The 21,350-nt window shown below is 44.2% G+C and overlaps 1 protein-coding gene across 8 annotated transcripts in view; it reads right to left on the reverse strand.

Moving 5' to 3' along the window:
- Positions 1-21,350, reverse strand: part of GRIP1 (glutamate receptor interacting protein 1) — an 819,646-nt gene that overhangs the window by 247,243 nt on the left and 551,053 nt on the right. For all 8 annotated transcript variants that reach the window (XM_078676427.1, XM_078676419.1, XM_078676408.1 and 5 more), the window contains exon 5: positions 11,498-11,581. In XM_078676427.1, the coding sequence (XP_078532553.1) occupies positions 11,498-11,581 (84 nt within the window). The remainder of the gene's footprint in view (positions 1-11,497; positions 11,582-21,350) is intronic.

Here is a 21,350-nt window from a genome sequence, read left to right on the forward strand (position 1 = left end):
GTTAAGAAGAATAAGGAGAGATGACTGAGAAATGTCCCAAGGTAAAGCAGTCAGTAACTGAGAGGATGGCAGTTCCTGCTGAATGGATAGACTTAAGAGGTGACGGAAGAGAATCAGAAACTAAGTAAAAAGAAGCTTGATTGGAGGCCTTCTATTCTGAGAGTTTAGAAAAAAAAGACAGGATGGAGATGCAGAGAAAATGAAGTCAAAAAGGAGGGGGAGAGAAAGCTTTTTCAACACAAGAAAAAAGGAAACGTATGAGAAGAGATCGGGAAAGGTGCTTCCGACAGAAAGGGTGAAGTAGGACAGAGGGAAGAGAGAACAACTGAAAGGATTCAGAAGAGGATCAGTGGGAGCCTCAGGGGGACTTGCAGAAGAAAGACGGTGGCAGAGATGAGATTTAGAACCAAGAATCTCAACTGGAGAGTTTTTTCGGTTGTTTGATAGGATATCCAATAGGATATCCTGGCAGTACAGTCCTTTCCTGGTGTTCTATTTAAAAGTCATGCTACAAAGCTACTTACAATGAACAATGTCATGGGAGTAGTTGAGCAACCTATCAGAAATTGGGGGAGCCTGGACCCGCCTCTTTTTGTCCGAGGTCTCAGTGAAAAGCTCAAAGTGAAATCTTGATCTAAGCTAATATCTCCATTTCTGCTCCCAGCTGCAGCACAAAAGGAAGCTGCCAAGAGGAGAAGAAATGGAAATGAGGGATGAGTCTAGACCATACCATTCATAAAGGACCAGCTTCTAGTGTCGGTGCTTATAGTCATCCACTAACCCGCTGCACTGGACTATCAGATACCTCTGGTATCCCATCCTGCATCCTTCCTTCCTCCCTGCAATTAGCGCTGGCACGCCCTTTTGCAAGGATAGCAATGCGCTCAATAAATCCTTAACATAACATAACATAACAGGATCTGCACAACTGGGAAAAAATAGAGTGAAAAAGAGTCCGAAAGCACATCTTTCTGCTTCGACAGCCGGGTAAAGAGCATCAGCTATCTTCTTCCCTCTAATCTCTTCCTTCTCAGGGATCTTTCCCTAAATTAAACTCCAGCCCTGCTCCAACTGCACCACAGCCACATTGGTTTCTCGCAGTGGACATTACACAGTGGGTGAAAAGAGAAGAACAGGGAATCGAGGAGTACACTTCCAGGCCAAATGGTCCCTCGTTCTCTGCTGCCACCAGCCCTGCACTCTTTTCTTGGATTGCACTTAATTCCCCCAGGTCATCTGTTGACAAGACGCGGTCTCCAGCCAAAGCACATAAGAGGACTTGAAGAATGCCGCTGGCACACGACACACCGAGAAGAAGCACATCAATTCTGCCTCCGTTCTTTCTGTCATGTTCTGCACCGTCACAACCTCTATAGCTCACTGTGCTCCAGATACGTCTTCCTGTGCCAACTCCTCATGTCAGGCCATCAATTTATTCAATCTGCCCCTCGCTCAATCTGTTGTCCTCATTACAGAACAGTGCGCGTGAACGGCAAAACAAGACCAGAAAATGCCTGAATCTTGATATTTTAATGTAGTTTATCTACAGAAACATTTTAAAAAACATTGCTATCACCGTAGCCCACTTTGTTCCAAAAATGAAGACCAACGCATTACCTGGGTCCCCAATTTGTATTATGAGCCCTAACATTTATGGACTGTTGGTGGTGGCTGGGAATGACACTACATGCCTTTACACCAAGGACTACATCTGCACGAAGCAAACACATTGATGGACGGGGTGCTGAAACTTTTCAGACACTCACCCCCGTTCACAGATCTGGGTTGAATCTATCATCGTACTTTAGCTCACTTCGCCCCCTCAGTTCAGACCCCGCTATATACAAATCAGCCTTGACCCAGTGCCTCATGGGAACAGTCCAGCCCGAATTGCCAAGCTAGGTCTTCCCTGAACCGGACACAAGCATCCTGGGACCGGTTTTGGGGTATCACCCCTCATCACCCAGGCTAGCTTGAATCTAGTGGCAAAGTGAGCAAGGGACCCACATCTGCGCACAAAGCAAACATAAGGAGATGATGTACGGAGTGCTGAAACTTTTCAGACACTCACCTCCGATCACAGATCTGGGTTGAATCCATCATCGTTCTTTAGCCCACTACGCCACCTCAGTTCAGACCCAGCTATATGCAAATCAGTCTTGACCCTGTGCCTCATGGGAATAGTCCCTGAACCGAAAACAAGCATCCTGTGACCAGTTTCAGGGTAACACCTCTCATGAGCCAAGCTAACTTGAATCCAGTGGCATAGTGAGCAAGGGACCCACGTCTGCGCACAAAGCAAACCCAAGGAGATGATGTACGGAGCGCTGAAACTTTTCAGACACTCACCCCCAGTCACAGACCTGTGTTAAATCCATCATCATTCTTTAGCTCACTACGCCACCTCAGTTCAGACCCAGCTATATGCAAATCAGTCTTGACCCCATGCCTCATGGGAACAGTCCATCCCTGCACAAGGCCTATCCCACATTTAAACGGTTTAGGCGGTGAACAGTCAGCTCTAAGTCTTCTTTCCTAAATTAATTATTGCCTGCGTATTTCTTGCTAATGAACTGATCTTTACGTTGCCCAGGAACATAGACAGCTATATTGTGAAAACATATTCCTGTGAACGCAAGCTAATTTTCATCAACTAAAAAGGCCCACTCAGCAGCATTATGGAACACTGATGTCGCACAGGCTTATTCTACAAGCAGAGGCGTAATGCAAAGTGACGGGTCTATCGCGTTCCCATATCTTATGGATATTCATTGGCCTGGGGCTGATTGGGGCCACCGTAGGGATCCGATGAGCGGGGGGAGGGATTTGGGGGTGGGGGGCTCTGTGGTCTGACGTTCAGACAGGAGTGTAACACTCATGTCTGAACGTCTCTAGGCGCTTAGGAAAAGTAATGCGTTCTTGCGCCCTAATTTCTAGGGCGATTTATCCAACTTTTTTCAATAAAGTTGGGAAATTGAGAACTTTAATGGCCTTATTCTGCTGAATTAGAAACAAAAATCAGGTCACAGCCTTTTAATCTCCCTCTTTGGAGTGATGCATTTCTTCTCTGTGATCAGCTTTCTCCCGCCTTCTGTCCCCAGCCGGACGCCCCCCTCCCACGCCACAGTTGTAACGTTCTGGTAGGACTGTAAATGAGGCCGGGGCACAGTAAACGTCAGTGAAAGACTTCAGGGCTAGTATTTTGTGTGATGATTGGTTTATGATGGATGGATGGACGCAGCGGTTTCATCAGGCCCACGGGTAGATGGTGGTCCCTGCCGCCCCCCGCCTCCCCAGGCGGCTCGAAAAATCATTCGGAAAAGAGAAATTTTGCAAAAAAACACTATCTGAAATGAACAGTAATCAAGACTAAGGAAAAAAAGACCTAACACGCAGGTCAAGGGGTAGAAATGTCTCGCGACAACCAAAGTTCTGTAGTCAGAGGACCGGGAAACATAATCCTGAATATACTCCAACAAAGCCAACAAGTGGGTCTACACCACATCCCCATAGGACTCAAGACTCTGACGTGAATAATGGAAACTTCTGTATGCCTTCCCTGCTTCCACCCTACCTTAATTACTTCCCTTTCCTTTCCTTTTAAAGTCGACAAGTGGATAGGGGGGCAGCCATGCTTATAATCTCTGGAACTGTACCACCGATAACACAGCGAATGTGGCTGCAACCTTGTACGACTATGCGCTGATGTTGTATATGTTTTATGTTATTTGTTTTGAAAAACAATAAAAGATAGTTGGAAATTTAAAAAAAAAGAAAAGAAAAAAAAGAGCAGAGTTCTCTGGTAAACATTACTCTCCCTTCTCAAAGGCAGTAAGACAGGCCAGGCACACGGTTCACAGGAGGCATCAGGGGTTAACTCAAAAAGTACATTAGCTGGGCTAATTGCCGACTGTGGCGGTGACCGACCACGTTGCACAGCGTGCATCACGCGATATAAAATGGAAGCCAGCCCAGGCAGCTTTTCATGCAAATTTCATGAGGGGTTTTATGAGTCGGGCACTGGTTATTACATTTTTTACAGCACTGCAAGGATGCGCAGCCCGACGGTGATTGTAAAACGGCGCACACTGACAAAAATGCAGGCGTAAAATTGGAAGTTCAACTGTAAGTTGCTTGGGAACAACAGGCATGGAGAGCACCTCTGTTCTTATGACCCGTGCCATGGGCCCTCATGCGAGCAGGACTAATAATGGGCCCCCTATCCACTGACGCGTGCAGGCTATTTCCCAGAAACCACTCAGAAGTAGGTAAGGAGACCTAGACTCTGGCCAGCCACAAGATGATCCACTTTCTCCAACGTGGACCGCAGAACGACAGCGATGAGATTCCGAAAGGAAACCCTTGCTTCGCTAGGAATCCCCCCGAGAGTTTTCTAAAAATGTTTTACTTATTTTCTCTTCCCTCCAGGAACCGAAAAGTGAGCATGGATAGGAGCTGATGGAGGAAGACATGTAAGTTAATGTGTTTTGGCTGACATGAGCTTTTTCCTGCACAGGTAAAAGGTCGATGGGAGAGCTTGTACAGATGTGGTCAAGTTTGTTACCTATGAGGTCCAAGTGAGTTTTTTGTTTGTGGAAAGTGACGATTGTACCTACGTGAACTGAACACAAATTCCAAACAAAAAAGATGGACCCCCTATCTCAGTCACACATAGTAAAAGACAGCCATATTTGGGATCAGAGGGAACCAAACACTGCATGTCTCTGGTGCAACTGCACCTACGGCCTATTGGCAGCTATACCCTGCTGATGACTGTGCCATGGTGGTTGGAAGTTGAATCTCATGTGAGATAGGTGGAAGGTTGAGCAGAAAAAAGGTGATGAAGTGGAACTGCGGCACTGCTTGCTGCTTGGTGGTGTACAGCAAGGGTTGGCAACAAGGGTGGCGAAGTAACATGGTTGGCTAAGGCGATGTCCAACAACACCGTATAGCTGTAGGTTTTCCACAAAAATTGCCTTTTGGGGCATTGACACTAAAGGTTACTTTTTTTAGGGTATTTAGGCATAGTGAAGAATTATATAATCACGTGGAATTTACAGCGTGAAAGATAAATGTGCCAAGCAACACCTGCAACATCATTTATTAAATATAGCAATATAGCAAGCAAAAATAATACATAGCTAGCAAAGCGATGTTGGTCAAAAAAGTAAAAATAATAGGTTTGGCTTGGCACTTGTTGAACGGACATTTGCACACTGGTACTCAATTCTGTTGCATGGTGTGATCTTGGGCAACATTTCCTCCGCTACAGGGTAAATCTAGTGGTTGAAGAAGTGCTTAGTCATAATTGCGTTTATGGCTGTATGGTGCGGCTGGTATGCTCACAAAGTAGTGATACAAGCGGAGAAGGTATAAAAATCTGTTCCCACCACCTTCTTTTCTGCCTATCACTGATCGGACTCCTATTGCACTGGACTACTGGGCATCTCTATTTTTGCTATTTATCAATAATCTTAATCAGTCTTCCACAAAATGCATAAAGAACACAAAAACGAAATATGTATTTTCAATATAGAACATGACTAAAAATGGAATGGAATGGGCCCATTTGGTTCATCTTGGCGCTAGGAGCAGAGCTAACATGACACCCAGGCACACAACAAGAAGTTTTTCAGCTCCATCTTAAAGAATAGTTGAGAGACAATAGCTTTGGTCCTTAAAGAAAGAGCATTCCTCAGCTGAGGTTTGAAAATGGAGCGGGCGCGTCCGTCCACCCTTGCTTCCTTGGCTTGAGGAATAGAATAAAGTAATTGAGAATTGGAATGTAGATTTCTCTGCAAGTTATGGAGCCTAAAAGGGAGACAAGGGGTGATTGATTTCTCAATGCTGTAGAAGACCATCTCCATAAAGCATAGGGCCTTGAAAACTCAATCCCCACCTTACAGGAACTCTGCGATGCCCTCTCTGACCACTTCCTCAGCAAGAGCAACCATCTACAGAAACTTCGAAACCAAACCTCTCAACGTCCTCGGCACCCCATCAACCACCACTGCTGAACACCAGCTCACTGTATGGGGAAAAACTCAGCACAATGAACACTACCACACTTATAAACTCCATGCACTTGGGAGCACCCACCAACCCCTACCTACACTGTTTTTTCAACCTTGGAAGAGACAAAATCAGTCAGCAGCTCACCACCATCCTCAACACCTTGTTAACCACAGCCAACTTTCCCAACGCTTGGAAACAAGGGAGATAAGCCCCCTCCTCAAGAAAATCTCTGCAGACCTCAGCAATCTTCAGAATGACCATCCAGTCTCACAGCTCCCGTTCTCCACCAAAGTAATGAGAAGGCCATCAACCTCCAACTTACCAAACACCTGGAGAGAAACAAATTACTGGACCAGTTCTAATCAAGCTTCAGAGCCAAATACGCACTGAGACACCTCTGATTGCTGCCACAGATGGCATCTGCACCCTACTCGGCAGAGGAGAATCAGCTGCACTGATCCTGCTCGACCTCTCTGCAGCCTTCGGCACGGTCTTTGGCTGAACACCGATCGACCCACTACACCAGATTGGAATCACAGACTGTGAGCTAAGATGGATGGCATCTTTTCTCGCAGGGCGCACCCAGAGAGTCCGCCTCCCTCCCTTCATCTCGCAAGCCAAGCACTCTATCTGGAGCATCCCCCAAGGCTCTTCCCTCATCCCAACCCTCTTCAACGTCTACATATCTCCACTCGCAGACATTGTAAGATCACATTACATTAACAACATCTCCTATCCCGACGTAACACAGCTCGTCTTCTTACTCTCAGAGGACCCCACCCTGACTAAGATCAACTTCCACAACTGTATCAAGAAGCGTATCAGCTTGGATGAGGGACAATTGCCTGAAGCTCAACATGGACAAGACCAGAAGTTCTGATCTTCAGCAGACACAAGGCCCTCTGGAATGGCTCCTGGTGGCTGTCGGAACTCATACCCACCCCATGCCTCGCACACAACCTCTGCATCGTCCTCAACAGCAAACTCTCCATGGTCAACACCATCTCCTCAGCCTACTTCCACACAATCCATGTGTTTCATAACGTTTTCAAGTGGCTCCCAATATGCACCAAGAAGACGGTGACGCAGGGCCTCATCACCAGCTGAATGGACTACGGCAACGCACTCTATGCAGGCACCACCACTGAACTCATGCAGAGATTCCTGATCAAGAATGCAGCTGCCAGACTCATTCTCAACCTGCTCAAGAGGACCCACATCCCCCAAAGGCCTCCACTGGCTCCCGATCCAGAAGAGATGCCAGTTCAAGCTCCTGCCCCATGCCTACAAAGACCTCCATGACCAAGGACTGCCTACATGAACCCCTGCCTGCATTTCCACCGACCTCCCAGGAACCTCTGCTCTGCAGACCTTGCTCTCGCACAGATACCTTGCATATTGCACTGTCGCTCCAGAGGACGCTCCTTTTCCCATCTCCCCACCAAAGGCTGGAATGCCCTCCCCCTCCACCGCCGCACCCTCGCTGACCCACTTCAGGAAAGGGCTCAAGACCTTGCTCATTGACTGAGACCGGCAGCAAGGACCTGAATACCCTCTCGGGTGACAAGCTGCGCTCTACAAGTGCGAATTGATTGATTGATTGAACACTATTCTTTGCTTCACGTGAAGCCACTGAAGTCCAACTTTGTGCATAAGTGACATGATTGAAATTCTGTAGTCTACAAGCTGTTCGAACAGCAAAGTTTTGAATTCTTTGCAGCTGATTCAAGAAGGAACTAAGGAGACAAAGGAACAGTAAATTACAATAATCGATCCTGCAGCGGAAGCAGGCATAGCTTTTCTGGACATATGCAAATGATTTGGAAGGAAAGGAAGTGTATTTCTTCTGACTTTAATTGCTTTGATCTGGTGTTTTATTGATGTCTATATAAATACCCAGGGATTTAACCTTGGCCCCAGGCAAATGGACAGTGTCTAAGGAGGAGCACCAAAGCAAATCTTGCCACCTTCCCGCGTTTTTGTCAATGAATGGAATTTTAGCCTTAGTGGGATTAACCTGTAGACAGTTGGAAGACATCCAGTGCTGGCCAGTGGAGAGAAAGGGTGTTAAACTAGCCACTGAGTGGGGAGCTTCTAGTTCAGACGTTTAATAAGCTGGGTGTCATTCACATATGAGGTAACCATACATCTGAAAGATGGGATGAGAGAAATCAGCAGACGTATGTACATGTTAAAAAGTATGGGTAAGAGGGTAGAACCTTAAAGGTCACCACAAAGGGCTGCCTGTCCAGGGGTGCTGGCTACCAATTACCCACTTAAAATTTGCTTTGCACTTTTCTTTCTCTGAAAAATACGAACACTTTGCTCTTTTGAAGTATTATTATGAGTTTAGCAGATTTTGAAGTGAGGGTACCTACTAGAGGGCTGAAATTCCGCATTCTGGAATGTATCGGCTCACCAAAATCCAAGGATTAAGAGTTTTCCCCTCAGAATGGAGAAAAATGCACAGACCCCGATATACCAGGTTCTTTTCCATGGGATTTTTCTCTGATTCCGTGGAAAAAAAATGCTGAAATCTTCCACCTGATCAGAACAGATGAAGTGTCAGAAAAATAACCAGTGGGGGTTAGTCTGCTGGGTTATAAGGATAGGGGGTCAGGGTTGTGCCAACTTGGGGGAGCATCATCTTCTCTCCCTGTGGTGCTGCAAGGGTCGGGCTGCTACTCTTCATCCCCTGCACATGTCCCTGCAGCACTTCAGCTTGACTCAAAGTAGTGCTTTTGCTTGTTTTGTTGTAAACCCATTCAATAGTTTTTGAGAGATTTGCATAATAAAATGTTTGGGGTGGGCTTGGACATGATAAAAGTTAGCAAACGCTTAACCATTAGTCAGCAGAGAACCCTAAAAAATTCTTTTTCAGACTAGCCATGGACCTAAATGTAATCCCCGCCCCATTGGCTGGGGGATTTTTTTTGCTGTTGCAATTGCCATTACAGGATGGCGGGATCACTCCTGAAAAAAATTGAGCAGAGCGAGAATGCTCACGAGAGCATCATCTGACCCAGTGGAACATGTTGGGGAGTCCGAAACGAAACCTCCCATTTGCTTCAAAAACTATTTTAAAAAATTGTGCTGTGGGTTTTTACGGACCTTGAGCCAGGGCTTGTGAACCTAGAATTCACTGAAAAAAACAATGGTTACAGGGACGTTACAGTTCGGCTCAGATTTTTTTTGTACAAAACCATAGATATTCAGCAGTTTTAGTTACCTAAACTAACTATAACTTAAGCCCCAGCAATACACTGCTCTCACACTTTACATCAATCATGACATGCGAGTGACATCCCTGACACTAATGATATCATCGAGTGTGTAAAAGTGTTTCGTAAACGTTTCTGGGATTTAAATATATATAGTAAGCTACTGTATAAGTTAAATTACCTTTTTTAATACTATTAAGGATTGATACAATTTCTAAGATATGTCTTCTAAATGGCTGTGTGACTGCCTGTATCCGTGTGTGAATGGGTACCTGATTGGCTGTATGATTGTGTGAGTGGGTTTGTGAGTCGTTGTATGGGTGAATAAGTGGGTGTGTGAGTACATGTATGGGTGAGTGACTGGCTGTGTGAGTGGCTGTATTGGTGAGTGTAGCAGTGTGACTGGATGGGTAGTTAAGCGCCTGTGTCAGAGGCAATATGGGTGGGTGAGTGTGTGTGTTTGTGAGTGGCTGTATGGGTGAATGAGTGGCTGCGTGAGTGGCTCCATGGGCAAGTGACTGAGTGTGCAAGTCAATTGCCCATTTGTATAGCGCACTACTCACCCGGGAGGTGAGGGTCTCAAGGCGCTTGGGGGGAGGGGTATGCTACTGCTCGAACAGCCAGGTCTTGAAGTGGGTATATGGGCGAGTGAGTAGCTGTTTGAGTGGGTGTATGGATAGGTGAGTGGGTGTGTCAGTGGATGCATTGCACAGTCAGTGTCTATGAAAGTGGTTGTATGGGCGGATGTGTGAGTGGGTGTATTAATGTGTGAATGGGTATGTAAGTGGTTGTGTGGGTGAGCAAATGGGTTTGTGAGTGGTTTTAAGGGGGTGAGAGTGGGTGTGTGAATGGCTGTATGGGTGAGCATGTGCCTATGTGAGTGGCTGTATGGGTGATTGAGTGGGTGTGTAAGTGACTGTGTGGGTGTGTGAGTGGGTATGTTAGTAGTTGTATGGGTGAGTGACTGGCTACGTTGAGAGGCTGGATCGGTGAGCAACAGGCTGTATGAGTGGCTGAATAAGTGGGCGTGTGAGTAGCTTTAAGGGTGAATGTGTGGCTGTGTGAGTTGTATGTGAGTGGTTGTGTGGGTAGCTGGTGGGAACATTTTTCCTGCTCTCGTCAAATAAGAGTGGACTTACTGTTTGCTGACACTTGGCGGGAACTGTCATTGCACCTGCCAAGTGACAGCAAACAACTATGTCCCGGGGGTGGGTACCCCAGGACATAGAGAGCTGGCCCTGGGTATTGGTGGTCCTCAGGGCTATTAATGGCTCCAGGAGGTGGGCTGTGTGCCCCCGCCAATATGGTAATAAAGCCCCGGGGAGGTGGAGGCCCTTAAGTGCTGTGCCTCCATCCTATTTTAAAGCATGCCCCCGGGACCTGGCCGACCCTGGGGCTTAAATAAAAAGAAGCAGGAAGATTGTGTTTGTTTTTAAAAAATATTTTGCACATATTTGCGAATATTCGTGATTATGTAGCAAAGGAAAACAAAAATGCTTTTAGGCCAATGAGGGGTCGCTGGGGGACCCAACACCAGGGCTAGGGGGTTAGGGTATTCCTACCCTGCCCCCTTTTCTTTATTTAAAAACAAAAAGTTTGGGACTTGGCTGAGTCCAAGTGCCAAAATGGCTGCCAACACTTCCTGGCTTAAAAAAATGCACGAGTGGGGTATAGGAGTGCCTAGGAATTCTAAATGCGAGAGAAGACCCTTGAACTTAGGTACGATTTACCAGAATGTAAAGCAATACCTAGGGATAGCATAACCTTGTATCAATACATGTTGCCTAACGGCAAACAATATGGAAGTGAATTATATGTTCATGTAATTGTATTATTTCTGTAGCACCATAGCCTTTCCAAATGACAATCAAAACAAAAGGCGGGCACCATGTACAAAGCACGCACCAAGAAGTCAGTAGAAAAGCAGAATAATTTGATAAAAAAACATGTATGAAGGGAGTCTAAGACCGTTGGATAAAACACTCCCATGTTGACACACAGCAAGTCAACGTACCAATGTAAGACAACTGATACAGGTTCTTTCAGTTCGACCCAATAAAATGGGAGCTAAGAATGGGCTGCCAAACCCAATCACATGACGTAAGCTTACACATTACAAAGAGCAAACATTAAGCAGGGTACAATTTTCTAACAAGACCCCACAGCATGATTTGATAGTAATAAGCAGTAGGAATATTTGCAATGGAAGATCTAATACATAAACTGCGTAAATGTCTCCTTACTTGTTAGTCAAAACGTACCTCGTATTACGAATCCAAAAGTGTTTCCTTCTTTATGTAACGTGACTTCCACGGTTTTAAAAATGACACCTGAGCCTTGCACAGCTGAGGAAGAAAAGCACAAGTGTTTGTAAAGCTGGCAATTTCTTTTTAAACATTTTACTTCTTTTTTTGACAATGTTAACAATCATATCATTGAACACGAAACACATTAAAAAGCAGGGTCAGTATCACAACGTTTTGGTGGGAGCAATACAAGTATGTGGCAGTACCCTCACTTCAAGAGCTACAACATTTGTTACATTTACACCGTTGTTACCATTAAAAAACTCTATTCAATAAAAAAAAATATGAGATGGCTACCAAGAGGTGAGCTTTCAGCAGGCAAGGGAAGATCGCTGAGCTGTTGGTTTGGTCAACGTTTGTTTGCAAAGTACTGTCGTATAAAAAGTAAAAGAAAAACATCAAAATACTGGAGCAAAAGCAAAGATATAGGATATCACAAAACTACATTGAAACCATTATTTTCAATATTTATAAATGTCATGGTTTACGTTTCACTGAGGAACCTCTGAACAGAATTTAAAAAGAATAATGAAGTGTCAGAATGTACACAGAAAAACTTGACAAGGCCTAATTTAATTTATAAGGAATTTAGCTATTTGACCATCTGTAGAAGCCCAGGAAAAGGGTTTATGGGAGTCCACGAAAAGTGTCATGCTAAAGTCTTCTTCAAATGCCAGCTGAGAGAGTGTGGCATATACCCCTTCCCCCAGCACAAAAAAAGCTGTTGTGCTTTTTTATGCAATATCTGGAATACAGGGGATAAAACAAAAACAACCCTTAAAAAGTCTGCTCTTTAGTCATACCCTAGCAAATATATCTCTGTTGCTGTGCACTTACAGACAAAGTGGGAGTGGTGGGAAGCAACACAGCGAAGAAGTCAGGGGGCAAATTTTTTTTATTTTTTTTTAAGTTTCAGGGGGCAAATACTTGAGTGAGAAAGCAGCACAAAAGAGTGAGAGAGCTTTAAAGCACAAGAGCTCTTTTAAAGGAAAAGGAAAACAATAGTTCCATAAAAGTGCGCAGTGGAAAGAGAGAAGCCAGCTAATCAGAGAAATGATAAACATGCTCCAGCGGAGAGACACATGCAAGATGGGCAAGCTGGAGAAGGGAAATCCACTGAATAAGCAGTAAGCAAACGAGAGTGACATCAAAGCCAGCCAATAGTAAGCTGCACACGGGCTCAAAAATTCCACGGACTCGACAATTCTCGCTCCGGTGCCTACTCGACTCACGGGGTCACACTCTGCGACTCTGGGCAATAGCTTGCTTAATCTCCACTACGGCCCCTCGCGGCGGGATGCCTGGCTTTCACCTTGTGGATACCCTGCCGGGGTATCTCACAGGGGAATACCAGGACGGGTTCCCTAAGCAAGCGCTTAGATACCGGGTCGGTGATTTGCGCTATATAAATACATGTACATTTACATTTACCCCTGTAAGCTCACAATAGGTCTTATCCCGAAAATTGACATTGTGAGCAGACGATGGAGCATTGCATCAAGCAGGTCATGAGAGTTTGTACTATCGCTGAAGCCTCCTTCCATACTGACACCACTATCCCAACACAATACCTACAAATACCCCTGCTGAGCGGTGTTACTTCTACTAACATGGAAAGTTACTGAATAGCACAACAATCGGAATTAATGGTAAAAAGCGCGGATACCTCTGTTTTGCTTCCCTTTGGACGCTTAATTGTATCATAGATTTGGGTCTCCTTCGATGGTACAAATTAAGGCGCTTTCCTTACTTACATGGGGAGGAGAGATGAGGCAGCTTACATGTCATAGGCCAAGGAAGAATAGGATCAATGCTTGTGTAGAGTTATAACATAACATAGCATGTGTATTTGTAAAGCGCACGTATCACCCAAAGGTCTCAAGGCACTGAATAACAGATGTATATGGTTACCCAACTCAATGGTACTCATTTTATCGACCTCAAATTGATGAAAAGCTGAGTGGATTAGAACCTGTGACCATGAGGTCGAACACAGGCCCCTACAGTGGATGCATTAGTCCACTGTGCCACTAGACCCGGTGGAACATAACTCTGCACAAACTACACAAATGCAATCCTGCTTAGTTATAGCTTACAACATGTAATGAACATTTACTATCAACATCCGGTGTGCATGGATGCCAGTGCAGACAACTCTGGATGAAGATCAGGAAATATGTAAAGATAAAAACTCAAGTGTAAAGTTAGGGGGAAAACGCCTTACAGCAGTGACATCTCCAGATTGGCATGTGCAAGTTAGAATAGTTTATGTAGCATCCAATGACCAACAATGTAACTGAGATTCAAAACGACAAAGGAGCAAATGCCACAAAACAGCCTACTTGTTTCAATCTGGCATATGTTAGAAACGTTGCTAAGGTTTACATGTTTATGCAGAAGTCAAAATGCTATTTATGCAGGAAAAAGTGCTATACCACACTAACGTTGATGCACTAACTCCAGCAAGTCACTGCCAAAGAATTCTAACAGTAGCGAACAGGAGATGAAGTAATTTAACTTTGGGAATTTTCTATGACTGAGCAGAGTTCAGAAGGGACAAACAAGAAAGGGGGAGGTGTAAATGGAACATACAGAAACACTCATAGAATTCACACTGGGTGCAACACAAACTTCTCCATTAAAATATAATAATTATGTGTCAAGATAGAACTGCTAACCCTATCTAAAGAGTATGTTACTATTATGTGCTTAAAATCCAAGTATAGTTCAAGTATAGCAAACAGTAAAGAGGTTTGCTCCAAAAACTGTCATTAGTTGAGCATGACAAATATTTTACAGAGAGTGACTGGCACATATTAAAATATCAGATGAGGCATTGTTTCATTATTTCTAGAACGATTGATTCATACCAATGCTCGCCAAACATCCATGTAGTTTGCTTTAATGCTGGGCACAGTTAGAAAAAGAGTATGCAGCATATTAATTAACAAAATACCCAACACCCGAGACGTTTTAAGAAATGGATAGAGTTGGCAATATCCTGGGGCCCCACTGTCCAAGAGGCCCACTGAGAAAGTGAACTTTGACCTCTATCTATTTTATTTCTCTATCTGAACGTCTGTCCGTTTTGCTTACTTCTACCTCTGCCTCTCTACCCAGTGCCATCTTTAGGATTATTGGATTCACAGGTACGACATATTTCAACTGGTTTTGAGTGACCCTGTTAGAGTTTAATGTATAATTTAGTATTGATTGTCATCATGCAAACTTGAGATAGTAGGAAATGGGTAATACAATTGGAAAAGTTGTTCCATACAGGAGCTCCAAAATATGTCTATCCCGGGGCCTCAGCAACTCTTTAAGATGAGTCGGTTCAACAAAACATGTTAATAGCATGTAATGTTGCAGATTTTTATTATTATGAATTATTAAGTTGAGCACCTTGGTACAAAATTACGATTAAAACAAAATAATACTTTGTCAAAAAGCGAGAAAGGACTCCTTGACAGCCCGCCTCGAAGCCAGCTCCAACTACAGCAAAGAACTCTTCGGCATCGTCATAGAGTCCTCCAACCCTCAGGCTTTTGAAAATACCACCCACCCCTCCCAGTCGCTCTGCAACACCTTTGCAGACTACTTCTTCAGAAAAATATTATCCATCTACAAACACTTTGATCCCCAACCACCTATCTCCAGCACACACAAACTACCAAACCTCACCAACTCCACCTCAACACCAAGAATCACAGCGTGGGACCCTCTCCCCACACAAACCACCGCCACCATCATGAGATCCATCAACTCAGGAGCCCCCAGAGACCCCTGTCTCCACCACATGTTGAACCTGGGAAACAACGCCATCAGCAAAGAGCTCACCTCAATCCTCAACAACACGGCATCCTTCCTAATGAAAATGAAACGCACAGAAATCAAATCCCGCCTCAAAAAACCCTTTGCAGACCCAGAGGAACTTAAAAACTATCGACCAACCTCACACCTGCCCTTCCCAGCAAATTTTCTGGAAAAAGCTACCAATCGCTAACTCATCATCCACCTCGACACCAACAACCTCCAGGACCCTCCTAATCAGGGTTACACGCAAACCAGAGCACAGAGACCACCCTAATAGCGGCCACTGATGACATCAGAGCCTCCTAGACCAGGGGGACACTGCAGCCCTGATCTTCATCGACCTCTGCAATGTTCTGTAGGGAGTCCCACCACACCCTGCTAAAAATACTCCACCAGATGAAATCACAAGGGGACGCCCTAAGCTGGATTACATTTTTCCTTACCAGAAGAACTCAGAGCTTCCGCCTCCCACCCTACACCTTGGGTCCAAAGATCATCATCTGCGGCGTCCCTCAGGGATCCTCACTGAGCCCCGCTTGTTCAACGCATACATTGTCCCCCTGGCCACCCTAGTCAGAGTCCACGGCATGAACATCATTTCATACACTGACGACATTCAGCTCATACTCTTCCTATCCGCCGACTCCACTCACACCAAAAATAATTTCCACAGACGTATAACCAGGGTCGCAAGCTGGATGCAGAACAAGTGCCTCAAGCTCAACACTGACAAAACGGAGATACTCATTTTCCTGAGAAACACCAACCCCTGGAACGACACCTGGTGGCCAGCTGACCTGGCCCCCATCCGCACACCTGCATAACACGCCAGGAACCTCTGCATCATACTTCATCGCAGGTTCACAATGAAAAAACAAATCACCGCAGTCTCCTCAGCATGTTTGCTCTGGAAAATGTTCAATTGGATCTCCATTAGCACCAGATGCACCGTCACCCCGATGCACCGTCACCCAGGCCCTCATCAGCAGACGCCTGGACTACGGCAACTCTCTCTACATGGGAGTCAACAGACAGTTACTAAACAAACTGCAGACCAGCCAGGCAAATTTGCGACGCAACTAGGCGGCCCACATCACCCCCACCTCAAACAACTCCTTGCTCCCCGTTCAAAATGCTGATCCATATCTACAAAGCCTTGCACAATCAAGGACCAGCCTACATAAACCACAGACTGAACTTCCACACACCCATCAGACACCTGCGCTCTGCCTCCCACGCCCACACCCCGCGCTTCTACTGAACCAGAAGCGGCAGCCGTTCTTTCTCCTACCTGGCTGCAAAAACCTGGAACAGCCTCCCCATCTGGACCTCACCCAAAGGAATTCAGACACAGACTAAAGACCCGGCTTTTCGACTAACAGTGACCAGCAGTGGCCCCCCCAGTGCCGGGATACCCCGCGGGTGATAAGCAGCACTTTACGGATCTTGATTTATTGTCAAGTAATATACATTGGAATTTAGCAACCAACACAACTTCTTCTAACAGATTATTTTAAATAGATATAACTTAACTAATCTATTTATATACAGTAGTCTTGGTTGCTGTACGTGCAATCATTCATAACTAGTTTAGTTGAGAAGGCCGTGGAATTTCTCTGATGCTGTCTCAATAAGATGTATTATGTTTCTTTCTATGAACGCTGCTCTATCCGTTGTTGCTATTTTAGAGCGTTAATTTATTCACTTGTTTATGTTAACATTTCCATTACCCTGCTTTTTTCTTCTAAGTAATGTCTTTCCTACCACAACTACATTTGGATCTATTGTTTAGTTCGAGAATTTTGCATACCTATGTTGGCAATAAAATTAAAAATTACCAATTTTGGATCCACTTTAATGGCATTACCCAGGATCAAATGTGGTTTATTGGACGCACTTTTACTAAGCTTTATCAGATCTGGGAACATTGATGTTGCATATTTGTGAAAAGTTTCAGTGCTGCGTCCATCATCTCCTTGTGTTTGCTTTGTTCGCTCTAAGTCGGCAGGGTATGCCCAGATGTGGGTCCTTTGCTCACTTTGCCATTGAATTCAAGCTAGCCTGGCTGATATGGGGTGTTAACCCAAAACCATTCCCAGGATGCTTGTTTTTGGTCCAATGAAGACCTGGCTTTGCAGCCCAGCAGGACTGTTCCCATGAGGAACAGGGTCAAGACTGATTTGCACTTGGCTGGGTCTGAACTGGGGTGGCGAAGTGAGCAAACGAATGATGATGGATTTAACCCACATCTAATAGGGACTGGGGGTGAGTTTCAAAGAGCTCCGTCCATCATCTTTCTGTGTGTGCATATTTTTTTAACTCACCAACTTCCCAACCAAAATCACAACATCTCAAACAACTCCAATTTCTTAATTCTTGATGGAGTCCAATAACGCCTACAACAGATTTTAGTTTTGACAATCTGCTCATCATATCAGTCTCACCTGGTGAGATTTCACCAAATCAGGGACCATCTAACTTGAAAATGCAATCATATTTGGTTTCATTGGGTTCAATTTGTAACCTGGTTCATTTGAAAGATTTTTGCTCCAAAAACATGACGTAATTTGATTGAAAGAGGCCACTGTGGTGATCTCAGACGGCACATTGTGCAAAAGTATCTAGGACAGCCAAATCCCACCAAGAAAATTTTTTTTCAGCATAAGTTTTCCCCCCTGAGTACCTACCAAGCCAATCTAACGGAAACTTCACTGGTCACCAACCATTACCTGCTTATACTTCAACAAATTATGCACCAGAAAAAGCTTCTAAGTGCTGGAGTGTTTTTTCCATTGGTCAACATCCAACACATATGCATTGTCTTGGATTCTAGTCCATAAAAATAATAAAAATGACATTTTTCTTGAAAGGTTTCTTTACCACTAGAAAAGTTTAAAGCACCATTTTAGACTCTGGTTCTGCTGTCAGCTTATTTATGCTGACAGCAGAACCATACTCATACATCTGTGTCATGATATGTAAGTGGTAATTAGTTTACACTTACGCACATCATATTTGAAATTCCCTTTACCTATTCAGGAAATTAATTTTAGATTTTCATCCTGCTTGTCAATTACCAAACCTTCAACAATTCTTGAAGGGTTAAAACTAGAACTCATCCAATCAACCAAAGAGAGACTAGCGTACTTTAGAAAGCATCTGGCCCACCTCTGTGAGGAGCTGATGGGTGTTGTGGAAGCTTGAATTTATAGTATGAATTGGTCGATTTCCAAAGGTACTTTTATCCATAGAAGTACATTTTTGGACATGCATAAGTTCCTCTCTCAATTGTGTAATGAAATCTGAGGTGGCCCATCTGTGTAGTACGTGGATGTGCCTCTCCCCACCAAGTTAGGCCTTCTTAAAAACAGCATGAGAGAGGGCGACAGAAGACATTTTAAAAATAAGTGCAGCAAGTGCAGTGAGAAGAGGCAGTTATGAATATTACATCTTTTTCCTTCAGCGTATTTCCCTTCTTGAGTTACATGTGTTAATCAATCAAACGGGAGTGCGTGCAATTGATGTAAGGCACATTCAATTTATACTATTCTGTTTTGAAATGTGATAATCAAGTTTGCTTTACCATATTTGCAGTATTTGATCTAAACAGGGACTTTTCTATTTTACATCATTTCATTATTAATTTCTGAAGAATTTCTAGAAGGTTGATAACTACGTGTCTTGTTTAATGTCATTCAAAAGAATTCTGTCTTGCAGAATGAAAATAAGTGAAAAGGGCATCAGGTAATTCGCTAATTGCTTATTCTACGGGTTTCAACATCAATAAAATAATGTTGTAAAAGCGGAGCACAAAGAGTGAGAATCTTCACATCAGTGAGAATCTCGAAAGGAATCTTCACATCAACTGGGTACATGTTTTGCAGAATCATATTACTGAATCTAACTGAAGGCTCCCGGGAAGGGAGACACTTGGGCTTTGCTAGCTCAAGTTATCAGTGCAGCCGACCTTCAGGATATCAAGCCTTGCTATTAAAACGAACATAAGTCCTTTTGTTCAAAGAGGAATGCAGGTGTGAACAATCTGAAACTCAAAACAGGTTTTCTTTTCTGCTGTGCTAGAATTGGCTTAGTGCTTAGAAATATCAGAATGAGGGTAGAATTGCAATAAACATGCCTGCAATCATGTTGGAGTTCTTTCTTTTACGTACGCTTTCAGTAAACTTTGCTGCAATTTCAATTGTGTCTTTATTCTGGCTACAATTCATATTGTGTGCACTAGTTTAGGATATTGTCTAAAATACATCTTTAAAAAGATGAAAACATTGTTTGCGATCTTCAGTATGTTATGCACTAACTAATTAAAGAGGTTTTGTGGTTCCGCTAATTATATCTGTAATGTCTGATTGGATTTATTATTACCAGAAGCAGATTTCACTCAAGTATTGGTCAGTGGATTGTGGGGTGGTTGCAGTCAAACCAGTTTTCTCACTTGTGTTAGCACGATGACTACGTTTTTAGTGCACAGGTTCTAATAAAGCAAAATCTGTGATTCTAGAAAATGTATCAATGCCAGGTGGATGTCTAATAGGACAGGGGCCTTGGAAAGCCGACTCCTATTGAACAAATGAAAAGAAGGGCTGTTTGTTATGCCCCTGCATCACCCTAAAAAAGGTCAGAGATTTGTATTTGAAACAGACTGGGATAAATTCCCTTCAAGGGTAGAAAGGAATAGAACACCACCAAACTTTGCTGGGTGTGAGTGAAGTGATTTTTTCCACTGGAAAAAATGTTTTCTTTGTGGAGGGCAAAACAAGAAAGTGTGCACAGTGGAGCTCCCCTTTCCCACATAGAATTGTACTGAGTATACAATTATATATTGGGGAAAAGCCTACCACTAAAAAAGTCACATGACTTTCCCACCTGCAACTGGCACACTTTTCCATGCATACTCTTAGAAAGGCTTGTGAATTGGAAACAAGTTCAAACGTTTATTCAAGCAGAGGTGTGAATCTCCAAACGTACTTCTACACTTACTTTAGTGGACCGAACATTAAACCTATCTTCTTTGCAACCTGTACCTGCTGATTCACTTTTCATACACATAATGCAGAGATGAAAACCATTTGTTTCAACAATGGAATCTATTGAGGTACTGCATGCGGGAACTTCAAACATGGGCAATATAACAAATTCGAAATAATTCACTTTAACAGCATTACTTATATAAAAAAACTCTCGATCAGGAATTGGCACAAAAGGTTTATGTGGCTTGTTAAGTCTCGTCTGAGACAGTACCTGCTCTGCCACTTGCGAGGCATTTTGTTAGCTTAAAGGAGGCTTAAAGTTCGACTGTTGCTGACCACTGGTTGGCTTCATCATCACTCTTGCTTGCTCCTGTTTGGTCAGTGCATGCAAGCTTCACTTACTGTTTGTGCGTCTTCCCCTCCCATGGAGCATGGCCCAAGTACTGATTCATTTCAATCTGAGTGTCCTTCCGCTGCTTACACTTTCTAACCCGGGCTACTTTTTTCTTCTACCTGCAGCGCTCATGAAGAGAGCAGGTGTTTGCAGACCATCTTCCCTGTCCCCGTCACATGTCGTTGCTTGCCCCGTCCCCCCCACATTTTTTCCCATTGTCTTTGCTTGCTCTGTTTCCCTCACCCTCCTGCATAGGTATTTGGCCCATTCCTCACTCCCATCGTTGTCTGCTCAATTCCCCCCCTCTTCTGCATTGCCATATCATTGTTACTTGCCTTGTCCCTCTTCTGCATTATTGATTGACCCATTCCCTGCCCTCCCCTTTCTTCACTATCCCATTGGTCCCACCACCTCCCTGTGGTTGCTTGCCACATATACTCACCCCTCCCTGTTGTTGCTACCACACCCCTCCTCGTCATTGCTTACCCTGTACTGCTACCCCTCACATCCCTCCCCCTTTGTCGCGTTACCTGTCACCCCAAACCCATCCCCCTATTGTTGCTTACCCCTTCCCCTTCCATAAAAAAGGCCTGGTCATAGCACTTTTTCACCTCTA

This window comes from Lissotriton helveticus, chromosome 1_1, assembly GCF_964261635.1.
Source record: "Lissotriton helveticus chromosome 1_1, aLisHel1.1, whole genome shotgun sequence".
In the NCBI taxonomy this organism is placed as follows: Eukaryota; Metazoa; Chordata; class Amphibia; order Caudata; family Salamandridae; genus Lissotriton; species Lissotriton helveticus.